This window comes from Thunnus maccoyii, chromosome 19 (assembly GCF_910596095.1).
Source record: "Thunnus maccoyii chromosome 19, fThuMac1.1, whole genome shotgun sequence".
Classification (NCBI taxonomy): domain Eukaryota; kingdom Metazoa; phylum Chordata; class Actinopteri; order Scombriformes; family Scombridae; genus Thunnus; species Thunnus maccoyii.
In genome coordinates this window covers 930,257-943,923 of record NC_056551.1, presented here as the reverse complement: position 1 = coordinate 943,923, position 13,667 = coordinate 930,257, and the positions used below count along the sequence as shown (strand labels likewise).

The 13,667-nt window shown below is 42.5% G+C and overlaps 1 protein-coding gene across 2 annotated transcripts in view; it reads left to right on the top strand.

The window, feature by feature from the left end:
- The window catches only part of ror2 (receptor tyrosine kinase-like orphan receptor 2), a 65,229-nt gene extending 53,159 nt beyond the window's left edge, over positions 1-12,070 (top strand). For both annotated transcript variants that reach the window (XM_042395267.1, XM_042395266.1), the window contains 5 exons: positions 1,434-1,555; positions 1,663-1,977; positions 2,149-2,403; positions 8,079-8,284; positions 9,145-12,070. In XM_042395267.1, the coding sequence (XP_042251201.1) occupies positions 1,434-1,555; positions 1,663-1,977; positions 2,149-2,403; positions 8,079-8,284; positions 9,145-10,602 (2,356 nt within the window). In that variant the 3' untranslated portion in view covers positions 10,603-12,070. The remainder of the gene's footprint in view (positions 1-1,433; positions 1,556-1,662; positions 1,978-2,148; positions 2,404-8,078; positions 8,285-9,144) is intronic.
- Positions 12,071-13,667: the final 1,597 nt, after the last annotated feature.

Genomic DNA, 13,667 nt, shown 5'->3' with positions numbered 1-13,667 from the left:
AGCAATGATAGTAGTTGTGAGCTCAGGGATAACATGTCATGCACTCCTTCAGCTTCTGTGTGCGCTCAAAGCATGGTTTTCTCCTTGCAGGCTACAATATTGCTCGCACAAGCAGATATTCTGCAAGCGAGTCCTGTGAAAGCGCTCACAAAAACATTATGCATGGCTGTTTGAGTTGCTCCTCCACATTATACTGCAGATTTTGGCAGTATAATGCCATCATAGGTGCTGCCTCTGATTCCTCACCTGTTCAGTCTTAACCTTAACCCAGCACAGAGCTTAATATAACAATGATATTTTGCTTTCATATATTCTAGTATTGCTGACCTAACTCTTTATATACTGTGGTCTAGTTCAACTACATTTGTGTACATTTGTGTATGTCTATGTCTGTGTGTGTGTGTGTGTGTGTGTGTGTGTGTGTGTGTGTGTGTGCGCGCGCGCACGCAGGCGTGTGTGTATGGAACTTTGGATGAGAACTTCCTATTTTGTAATGTTATTTGTGTTAATTTTTAAAAAAAACTTGTGAGTGCTCTCTGGTAGGCCAAGGCTGGATTATCAACAGAGGAAAAGTGGGCCAGCAATATCCATAACCTCATCTTCACTGTGTGCCGAAAAGTTGCACATAATGTTATTAATTGCACATTCTCATAGGAATTTGCAACACTAAATTACAATATCATCACGTGGGTTCTTCATTATTGGCTAACCCTGTGGTCCTGTGTCAATGTAGTTTCAAGACTTTATTTCTTTCCAGTTTTCACTATCCTTACATAGTGCTTATTCTTAAATAGTTTTGTTTATTAAATCACCACAAACTAATCACATACAGAACACCTAGGTCTTAGATCTGGTTTGTTTCCAGGTCTCTGGGCAAATAATGAAGCTGCCATGTGCAGTTTGCTGTGTGCATTGAGCTTAATGGGAACCTTGAGATGACAGGATACATCTACACTGCACAGTCGGCAGAAGGTGTGGGGGGGGGCAGTAGGGGCCCAGCAGCAAATGCTTGTGACTTGGCTCTCTAACAGGTTAATTTATCCATGTGGTTGACAAAATGTAATGTAATAGCGACACTGATTCTACTTTACTTACTTGTAACCTTTGTACTGCAATTTCTTGTTACTTATTAGCTGTCCTACTGTATACGCCTCTGCAGATATATCTTTGGTAAGTCATAATCAGCTGATCATATTTTGGCCCAGTCAATGTATCAGTCGGGCTGTAGTTAGCTATAGCAGGGTCAATATATCAGTTGGGCTGTAGTTAGCTGTAGTAGATATAACTGGCTGCTGTAACACTGCATTTACCTGCTGGGATCAATAAAGTGTTGTCAGTTTTCTTTTTTTCTTTCTTTCTCTCTTTCATCTCTGATTGGCCTACTTCCTTTCAAATCATTTGCGCCTAAAGCATAGTTTGTTTTTATTTTTTAGGTCACGTGATAAAGGTTTTTGCCAGCCATACAGAGGCATCGCCTGCGCTCGCTTCATCGGAAACCAGAGCATCTATGTTGAATCTCTGCAGATGCAGGGTGAGAGTGAAAACCGCATCACAGGTAAGAGAATCAACTGCCTTTCTAAGTTGACTTATTGCATCAGATTTGTGAGATTACTGTACATAAACAAACTGTTTAACAACGTGTCTCTTTTTCCTCCATCTAAGCTGCCTTCACAATGATTGGAACCTCCACCCACCTGTCGGATCAGTGCTCCAGGTTTGCCATCCCATCCTTCTGCTACTTCGTCTTCCCTCTGTGTGATGAGAGCTCCCGGGGTCCTCGGCGGCGTCAGCTATGCCGAGATGAGTGTGAGGCCCTGGAGAACGACCTGTGCCATGCTGAGTACACCATTGCCCGATCCAATCCCATGATCCTCATGCAACTGGAGCTTCCTAGCTGCCACCTGCTGCCGCGGTCAGGCACGCCTGATGCTGCTTCCTGTATGAGGATAGGAGTGCCACCAGAGAAACTGGGTCCATGTAAGTGGATACTGTAGCATGCATATACACACACACAAATATGTCACTCATTGAACTGGCTGAAAAATAGACAAACTCTGAAGATGCAATCATTTTGGAAACCTACAAAATGTGGGCCACCTCTGTATAGGGTATAGAAGCAGCCACACTAAGTCACAATCTGTTTTACAGATTCCCCCTCAGACCACAGCTGCTACAATGGAAGTGGGGCTGACTACAGAGGCACAGTCAGCATCACTAAATCTGGTCACCACTGCCAGCCATGGAGTGCTCAGTACCCTCATAGTCACCACGTGTCCCAGGAGTACCCCGAGCTCTGGGGGAGCCACAACTTCTGTCGGAACCCAGGAGGCCAGATGCAGGCACCCTGGTGCTTCACCCTGGACCCTCAGGTCAGGGTTGACCTGTGTGACATCCAGCCCTGCAGTAAGTAACATGCTGCAATAAGATGTGCTGTCAACATCCACTTTAACTGTAACTGTCACAATCAACAGGCTTAGAATCGATAAGGTTTTTGAAAAGGCTGTCCTGTAATTGTTTTTCAGATCAAGATAAAGAATGTTTTGATAAAGGACAGTTTCATAGGGAAACATAGTGTGGAACAAAGATAGAAACAGAAAGGAAAAAGAGTATTTTTAGAGTATCTCCATAGGTATACATCTTTGATCCAGAAGACATCACTGATTCTTCATTTAAGACTAAGCGGTCATTTTAACTAGCTTTATTACTGCCAATTTGTGGTAAGACTAACATAAAAAAAGAGGACGTAATAGACTTTTATACCATAATGTAAACAGCAGGTGCATATGCCAGTAAGAATCTGTATGTGCTAGTAGGAAGAGGTATCTGCCAGTAGAATATGAGTGAAATGTTGTTTGTAAGTGATATGCTCTTAGAACATTATGGACTGGTATATGCTACAGTGAACCAAGTGGCATATCTTCAGCCACTTTTTGATTTTGGCACTTGCATTTCCATGCTGAAAAATATATGACCCATCAATAGTACTTTGATCTTGAAGTTAACGTTTTAATCCATTTTCCATATGGCTAGAATTTCTTTTCTTTTCTTGAATATAGGCATACATCAAGGGATTCCTAACTATAAGGTTGCAAAAGCCAGGATTCATTCTGTGTAAATACAGAATTCTGTGTACCTCAGTGTCAGAGTCATTCTGACACTTTCACACATGCAGTCTTTGTCATTTTGTCATTGATATTAATGATAGTAACAGTACCATGCAAGCACCATACTGGCATGTTGCATGAACAAAAGTATCACATTACTGCTGTGGGTGCACACATGCCTTAGAACACTGTGATGTATGGTGATCTTTTGTCAACACTGTTTGGACCAGCTGAGTATAGTGTTACTGTTTAGTGTAGTGAATGTGACATTGCATTAAAAATTGCTTTTTTGAACAACAGATGCAGCTGCCTGTAATGGAGCATTTAAGGCAATTTATTCAATCATTGTCTCTAAATGAATGTGTGAAAGAGACTTTTGACATAATCTTTTGTCCTGATTAGACCACCAAGATTCTTTCAGACTGGAAGGGAGCTGAAATAGGAGACTGTGGGCTGCTGTTTATTTGGTCTGTAGTGCAGGACAGCACTTCTAAACTTTCAGCACATCCTTTGTGACATCTGCTTCAAGGCACAGGATGTCATCCAAAATCTATAAACACTGCTGTACATATTTAGCCCATTTCTCCAGATGTTCATTTGTCCTGGAGGTTGATGATATGCTGTAGAAGGTACTGTCAGGCTCTGCAGTCTTCACATGTCCCTGTTTTTGATGGCAGAATACCATTCTTTTTTTAAGATGGACCACAGGGCCCAGTCAAACTGTAGAGAGTTAACACCAGCTGCTGCTAAAAAATGTTCAGGGACATTTTGAAGGACAACAGAAACTGCCCACAATGTTGTCTTTTCCCCTTTGCCTGGCACACAAACTGACCTTTCTCTCTAAAGAGGGTGCTGATATCTCTCAAGGCCCTCCTTTGCTCTGTCAAATTACTTAGATCCACTGGTTGGCAGCAGGTGGCTATGGATTAATTAGTCACACAGATGGTCCACTTAACATAAACAGAGTGGTTTTACTTTTACAAACTGAGAGTTTAAGGTCCATCTGAAGAAAACACAGTGCTCGAATAGGGCCGATCCATAATGGTACGGAGTATAAGTGTACCATAACTAATTACTCATTACCACCACTTTCTAATTAAGTTATTATAACTAGGATATAACTAGGGTTCAGGAACAAGACCATGCCTCTCTCCCCAATTCAATCACCTGTGTCTACCTACATAGATGTGCCTAACCTCTTTCTTTCCCATTTGTCTCAGTTCTCATATTTGTTTCATTCATTCTCAGACATATTACTATCAAGTTGCTAACATTTTTCGATTACCTTAACCATCGACAACGAAATGGTCCTCAACCGTTCAGACAGTGACCTGTTTGACAATCGATCCGTTGTTGCCTCCCGATCCCTACAGCCAGCTACTCAGCCATCCTGCCTGTGCTTCCCAATCCCCGTTCCTCAGCAAAGTACCATTATGAAGTACCATTCATAACCTTCAATCCAGCAGTACCAACAAGATCCGTCCTTCACCACCACCACCATCATTTCACCACATGCATCCACACAATAGCCAACTTTCAGGTGCCAGACACAGCTCTTCCTCACACGAATAACATCTCCAACTGGATGGTCACTCACCTTCAGCGTGGGGGGACACCCTGTTCCTCTGAAATGATAATAAAGCCAAACTTTTCCAACTCTATGAGACTACTTCACTCCTCTGGCCAGCCGCTCAAATCCTCCCGCTCCTCCAGGTTTGCCGCCTAGCACCACCCCATTACCACACGCCAATGAGGTCATCACACCACCCACTACAACAGAGCCTCAGACTTCCTCAGCCCTCGCTGGGAGCAAGGTTGTATTTCCCCACATGCCCGCTCCCTTTTGTTTGTCTCGCACATTTCCGTGATTTGTCTCGCACATTTTCTTAATTTCTTTCATCCCTGTGTCCACAGGCTGCACTTCCACACACACATCCCTCCATCCCACCATCCCTTACTCTTCGCTTCCTCCAGCCACAGCTAATATAGCTCCTTCGACTCCATCTCCTTATCCAGCCCTTGCTTTCGCAGTAAACACTAGCAATACTGGCATTCATACCATCAGCAAGCCTCCTTCCTCCTCCCTCCTCCTCCTTCCTTCCTCCTTCTAGCCCAATCCATTTCCTATTGACCTGTCTCTGTTCTCATCCCCCACCTAACATCCCACTGCACCTTCCTTCCATACAGCACCTCCTGCTACCTGTACTCTGGCTCTCCCAGCCCTTAACCCTACCGGTGGCATTTCTCCTGCTCGTGCCTTTTCAGCTAGGTCCCAGAGAGCTCTCAACGCCCTACAGTGCAGCCCAGCTCATGCACCCTACACCTTCATGTTCCAAAGAACTCATGCCACTTGAGTTTGCTCACTCCTTTTCTCTGTACCATGACGCCATATGCTCAGTCTTAAACTGACTGCAGGGCAGAGCTTGACAACTATTTGTCCATCATCTTGGATTTAGCCTTGTGGTTCAGTGGCACTGGTTGTTACACCTATCATGTTCTCTTTGCTTCCCAGGCCAATGGCTGTCTTCAACGGTTCAATAAGGGAACCTATCAGAGTGCACTCGATTTAGAGCTCTACTGCTGCGTGTTCACAGCTCCTCTTCTCTGGCTTGCAACCTATGCGGAATGCCTTCCCACCCAGCCACCGCATGTGTTATTGCTGCTCCACCACCCCATTCTTCCACTCCAGCCATACTCACCTCATCCATTTTTTTCACGTTTTCCCCCATCGTGCCCCAGCCTCCCATCACTCCCAAACCATCCACCACTCCACCAGCCAACATTCTGCCATCTGCTTACAGCCCAGTTCCCCAGGGTGTAGACAGAAGGGGCAGACCTGTCTTCTACCAGGCTGGCAGAATGGTTTACCGGTTTATGACAACGCCATATCCCAAAGTACTAATTACAAGAGGCAACCTCAACTTATGTCCAAAGAACCATCCAGACCGCCAGTTCATCCATTTTCCTGTATGTGGTTGTCCCACGGTTTCCTCCCAGGCCTTGGTTCATTCCCTCACACTCGACCCCTTCCCCTTTTTTCCTCCCCTCTGACCTCCTTAATTCCTCCCATCTTTCATCCCACCCCTCAACCCTCCTTCATCCCTCTTTACCCGACATTCAGCCCTTCCTAAATCTACCAGCTTTCAACCTATGTCCTTGCCCTTTGATGCTCCCAAGTGTCAGCTTCTCACCCTCTCACATCCGAATTACAATGTTGGCATCATCCTGCAAGATCGTTCTTTCCTTTCACTGCACGCAAGCCTCTCCAATATTTTCATCCACTCCCCATACACCCTCATATTTAATCTCACATGAAGACTGACCAGGTCATTCTCTCTCACCCCATAGTTCTCTTCCACCAAAATTCATATCTGAATCCTTTCAAACCCATCCAAAGCATCCAGAAAAGCAATCTCAGACCTAACCATCAAAATTCTCAGCTGACAGTCAACTCAAGCTTACCACAGCTACATCCACAGCCACCTCAACAACATCTGAAAAGCCCGCTCTCACCTCTTCATTTGAAGCTAACCTTGGAGGATGATGAACCCTAAACTCATCAAGACGTGTTCTCACCCTGAGTCTCACTCCTTGGGTTCCTCGACATTCCAGACGCATCACAACACCCATTCATCCCCTCAACCACCTTAATTTCTCCCTTCGATCCTCAATCCAACCGTCAAATCAAATGAACTATTTTGTTTATACCGTACAAATGGCATGGTCTTGTTAGTGAATGACATTATGCAAAAAATAGGCATGTCTTCTGTTCAAACAAACATGTACATGAATCACTATCAGTATTTTGTATTACAAATTATGAATCTGTACTTTCAAATCAATATTTGTGCACTGTGGTTGCCATATAATTTCTTCTCATCTTAAAAGTGCAACATGCATCTGTGAATTATTTCAGTTTTGGTACTCAAACTCTATTTTTCTGCTACCTAGTTGTGGATTCAGATTGTGAACCCCAGATTCACGTTTCTAGGCCAGTGCAGTAATCTGGGGACAAAAAAAAGAGCACAACATAGAAGCAGTGGCTTGGATAACCTGGGATCCATCACATTTTACAGCTTGTTCTCACATACCTACCTCTGTCAACAAGCAGATTAGATGTTGGCATATCTAAACCTGAATATCTCTAACTGATCTGTTTGTACATCACTGGAACTTTCTGCTGGTAGCAGCGCTCACAGCCATGATGAACAGGGCCTCTGTTGCTATTACCTTCCTTTCAACACTACTCACTTCAAGGCCATTACATCAGTATTATTATTATTAATCTGCAATTCTGGTATATAGGATCACCAAATAACAAATGTATGACAACTGATAAAGTCTTCTTGGGGAGTGTAGAAATGCATTACTACTGTTCCAGCTCCTCGTTGCATGTTTGTCCTTTCTTGTCTGCCTTCTGCTTTGAGCTCATTGTCAGTTATAGTTTATGTTGATTATTGACATGTAACTTTTCCTTCAGTTTTCTAAATGTGGAAATACAGTATGTCTCTTTGTTTTAAGATCTTGAAGTCTCACTTGGCCCTCAGTGGGCCCTTTTTTGGGGGGGGCAGAATATATTTTTTCCACTAAGACCACATCACATGCAACAGACCAGAATTCTATTCATCCTCTAGAAGAGTGGATGTGGTTTTTAGAGTGGATTATTCATGGTAAAGCTATTATTATTGACTGATCAGATTGATCTCCCACTAGCACATCAAGTGAAGACACATCAAGCATCTCTCAGATAATCGATAGACACTTGAGGAGAAACACTTCCTTAGAAGAAAGGCTGAGGGAAACAAAAAAGCATTCATTATAGTCGATGGTTAAATCAGTGTCAGTGTTGTATGTTTTTGATACAACAGCTGTTTTTAAGACAGTTCACAGCACTGAACACTGTTGTAATGAACACATTACAAATCATAGAATTTTATCCTGCTTCTATCCTCCTTTCTATCCTTCTATCCCCAGAGCCTCCAGAGAACCCCAGGAAGGAGATTCTATTCATTCTAATCCCTGCAATTGCCATCCCATTGGTCATCGCTTGCCTCTTCTTTCTGGTTTGCATGTGCCGCAATAAGCAAAGGGAATCTACTGACACACCACCTCGCTGCCAGCTCAACTGCTCACCCAGCCAGGATGTGGAGCTGTCTCACCTCAATCAGCAAAAACACCAGGTAGGATACACACACAGTAAAGACACACTGATATGAGGGTACATTCTCTCTGATATAAGGCCCTATTCAGACCAACATTAATGCAGAATTAAAAATCACAGCCCCCTCATTAATTTTGATATAGAGATTTAAAAAAAAAAAAAAAACAGAGTTGTTCATACTTACTGCATTAGCATGTTAGAGCCCTGTGGGAAATTTATTTATCATCTATTGACCTCCCCTGTTTCTCCTACTCTCTAATTAGTAATTAGTGATTAGTTTGTGGTTATTTGATTAAGCACAAATTAATTCTTCTTCATTCAAGATAAATTGAAATAATGAAGGCTTTTAAGCTAGTTTTAGACTCAGGGCCTCTCTACAAGATGGGGTTTGAAGCTTATGTAATAATGCAGGTGTCACCTTAAGGTCCCAGTAGTTTTGGTTTACATCGTGTTTTTAGTGTTGCATGCAGTATTACCAAATAAATTGGTGCATTACCACAAATCACACAGTAACCTGTAGCCTTCTGGCCCTCTGAGGGCTTTGCCCTGTTGGTAATCCACCCAGTAGTGATTCTACCATTTACCTGGTGATTATGGAGATGGAGTAAAAACTTATTGTTGCTGATGTCCCAGATTTATATGAACCACTGTGCAGTGTTTTTTGTGTTTGATAAATCTAAGAACTCATGGACACAGACACTTGTGTTTTCTTAATGCAGTGCTAGTTTTGGACTGAACACCCAGAAATAGAAAAAAAGGGGCCGCTGAACACCTGAATTAAGAACATTTGCATTCCTGGGCTAAAGTACTACATTAGGTTTTATTGTTGGCTGTACACTTTGATGACATGTATTTGTATTTATTGCTCTGTGGCTGCAGGCCAAGCTGCGGGAGATCAACATGTCAGCAGTACGATTTATGGAGGAGCTTGGTGAGGATCGGTTTGGCAAGGTTTACAAAGGCCACCTGTATGGCACAGCACCTGGTGAGCAGACCCAGGTTGTGGCCATCAAGACATTAAAGGACAAGGTTGATCCCACACTCAGTGATGAATTTCGCCATGAAGCAATGCTCCGCTTTCACCTTCAACACCAAAATATTGTTTGTCTGCTGGGTGTGGTCACCAAGGAGCAGCCGATGAGCATGATATTCACCTACTCCAGCCTTGGTGACTTGCATGAGTATCTGGTGATGCGTTCCCCCAACTCAGATGTTGGCAGCTCAGATGATGACAAGACAGTCAAATCCACACTGGAGCAGGCTGATTTCCTTCATGTCATCACCCAGATTGCTGCTGGAATGGAGTACCTTTCCAGTCAGCAAGTAGTCCATAAAGATCTTGCTGCCCGAAACATTCTTGTCTTTGACAAACTCAACATCAAGATCCTGGATCTGGGCCTGTTCAGAGATGTCTACTCGGCTGATTACTACAATCTCATGGGCACAAGTCCTTTCCCCATTCGTTGGATGTCCCCAGAAGCTATTATGTATGGCAAGTTCTCCACTGACTCAGACATCTGGTCTTATGGTGTGTTGCTGTGGGAGACCTTCAGTTATGGTCTGCAGCCGTATTGTGGCTACTCCAACCAGGATGTGATCGAGATGGTGCGCAGCCACCAGCTACTGCCTTGTCCAGATGACTGCCCAGCCTGGATTTACACCCTTATGCTGGAGTGTTGGAGTGAATTCCAAGCAAGAAGGCCTCGCTTCAAGGACATCCACACACGTCTGCGCTCCTGGGAGAGCCTGTCCAACTACAACAGCTCTGCTCAGACTTCAGGCACCAGCAACACAACCCAGACCAGCTCTCTCAGCACCAGCCCTGTTAGCAACATCAGCATGAGCACAGCAAATGCATCACGCTACACCAGCCCTAAAAAGAGCTCACCTTTCCATCAGCCCCAGTTCATGCCCATGAAGGGTCAGATGCATCGACCAATGGTGCCCCCACAGCTCTATATCCCTGTCAATGGATATCACCCCATGCCAGCTTACCCATACCTGCAGAACTTTTACCCAATGCAAATATCCATGCCTATGCCCCACCAGCAGATTCACCACCCACCACAGATGGTCACCAAAGCTGGTTCTCACCATAGTGGCAGTGGTTCCACATCTACAGGCTATGTCACCACTGCCCCTTCCAACACTTCTGTGACAGAACGAGCAGCTTTGCTAAATGAGGACTCCAAGGCCAATGATGAGGACTTGGCTGACGGGGAATCCCAGGAAGAGCTAGAGCATAATGAGCACTTGTCAGTGCCTGAAACAGAATTGCTAGGTGACAATGACCATCCACAGACTGACGAATTGGCGATCCACTCGTCAGACACATAAGTGTGATTCTGTTTGAAGGACAGTAGAGTTGAAATATTCTGTGAGCTGTGCTTGCTTGCCATAAATTTGATGAGCAGCATGAAGTGAAGGGAGCAATTTTGCAGAACAGTGACTGAATTTTTTTTACTAGTTTCTTAGATAGTACTGACACATATGAATGTCTAGTGTGTCTCACGTTTGTACCTCTTAAACTCCTGTCAAAGATAAAGCAAAATTAATCATGCAGTCCTCTATAGACCTTGTTTTTAAAATGTTGCCATTCATAAGAATTTATTTTCTTAAAGTTGCTGAGCAACACAAAACATTTTTACATTTTTACTTTAGAGGTTGCCTTGTCTTGATAGACGTTTTGCCCTCTTGGATGCACATGGTGTACCAGACGCTTCTTTTCACTTGCTAGCAAGAACTTTTACTGGGAGGGCGTAAAGGTGGGGTTCACACCCCCTGCTAAACCACCGTCTCACTCTGGATGACACACCCCTCCATACAGTCACCCTGACCTACCAGTGGGAATAGCTAGTTCACACCCTCTTCCCACCCAATGCCAGTTGTGTTTATTGGAATGCACGACCAAGTCAGAGGTATTACTACCATAACCCAGAACTGAACCCAAGTTTCTGTAGTGGTGGACAAGTGTTTTGCTGGTGTGCAACTTGTGCAACACTTGATGACAGTTTAATGTTGTTTTTGAGGTTATTATTCTGTTGTTTGTGAAAGATAGCCACAATCATAGAGCAATAGAATGTATGATGAATAGACATATTTTAAGAGCTTCCAAAGAAACAGTCTATGGGTTACTTTGTTAATAATTATACTCATGGAGATATATTTTGGAACTTACCTCCATCAAACAAAACTAAGAATAATATGACAATGATGTCTTGTTTTTGTTTTGTTTTGTTTTTCAAGCCAGTGACAAAATTTTATGTGACTTATTTCCCACTAGGTTGATACCTTTAGCATCAACTTTGATAACCAAGTTGTACAGATTTGTAATTTATGTACTTCGGTTTGAACATTGTATTTGTTTATATTTTTTCTTTATTGGTGAACATTGCTAAGCCTGGTGTTTATATGGTTTTTTAATACAATGTCCTTGCCACCAGATATTTGCTATTTTAAGCAGTTGTAATATGCTTACCATATATTGTGTACATCCATCTATGGTGTATCCAAGAAAGTCAAATGAATAAAACAATGTATTCCCCCTTAGTAAAATAGGGAAACCATGTACTATCACTTTTTTATTATATTTTGTCATCATCCTTAAATGTTCAGGGAGTTAAATACATGGTTCACTGCACAGTCAAGTTACATTAGGCCAAAAAGTATACTTTGTAGTGAAGAAAATCATTAATTGCTGATACTAATAAAATAATTTAATTGAACACATACTCCAACTTTCAATTAGGGTTTATTTACAAATACTTTGGTGGGATTATATTTCCCTGTAAACATCAAAACAACATGTGAGCATATGATAGATGTTGGTCCCTATGAAAAACATTAAAATGTGATGCATGATCCTGCTGAAATTATCCTTTCAATTCAATTCAATTTCAAGGCCACTGGGTTTAACAAAATAAACTTATGGCCCACTTATGCAGACCTTTCAACCAGTATAGTCGTCATCAGGGAATGGGATTGTTGGCTGAGTTGTCATGAAGTTGGTTAAGTTGTTCCATACAGTTGCATTCCATACCAAGAATTTCAGTCACATCATGCACAGATTGTAACCCATATCTCTGTTCAAAAATAGACTTTGGTGTTGTGTAGTGGAAACTGTTGTCTATATAGGCTATTGGTACCACATGTCAGGTGGGGTAGAAACTCCCGGCAATCTGGAAAAAAAACCTCTAAAATCATGTATCTATAGCTCCATACCAAGTACAACTCAAATTTGGTGATGAAGACCATGGGATGTGATTGAAAGATCTGGAAGAAGCTAATAATTGGGCCTTGAGTTAAGACCATTTTGTCAAACAGCTATTCACAATGTCAAGATGGAACTTTCACGTTTCAGAATACAGGGGCTGTGAAGCTACATATGCACCTGGTCAACAACAATGCTGAGGTACATGCTCAGTTGATATTAAGATAGGACTAATTTAGGGTTTCATAATGTTTATTTAAAATTCTCACCTGACTACTTGTCATATATATGACTATAAAATTGCAGGTTATAATGATGGACATCATTTGCATTTGGAGTTCTACACATCAATCTAAAAATCACAGCAAGTCCATGGCCAAAAGAAAAAAAGCTAAAGAATGCAGGAATTCACCAACAAGTGAAAAACAATCCATTAAATCTGGAAAACCTGCCTCCAACCAAGCCAGTCTATTCAAACATTTGCAAGTGTGTAAAAACACACACCAGGGCCCAACTTATGAAGGAGTTAGTCATCTCCTTTAAACGCTCCTGACCTATTTAGCCCTGCATGCTCCCTCACAATCAAAGACTTTGAGATAACCGGCTGGATACCTCACTGAACTGATGGAATGTTGTTTCTCAAAGCATCAACATATTCATTTAAGTGAGAATACTGGTTTTATCTCCTGATGTGACAGGCCATATTTTATTTAAACCATAAATCGATAATTTTTTAATAATTTTTAAGAGAGTGAACATGCAGAATCAACAAGAGTTGGATGGTGAATGCACACTAAAGACAGGGCGCTGGTCATGGCAATGACATACTGTATATTCAAGAGAAGATGACTGCACACCAAGCACCAATTATCTTATCGCATAACCTATGTTTTGACCACACTTGGTCTTTCTCAAGGCAACACACACTCACACACACACACACACACTCACACACACACACACACACACACACACACACACACACACACACACATGTTGTCCTAGGTCACTTTTGGGGACATAACACAGACTTACATTAATTAATTTCCTGGAGATTTACTCTAACCCTAATCATAACCCCTACTTGCCTAACCCTAACCCTTACCCTAACCTCAACCTAAGCCTAACCTTAACCACTGTCCCAAAAATCAGCATTTTAACAATTGGGGACACGGCTTTGTCCTAGATTGGA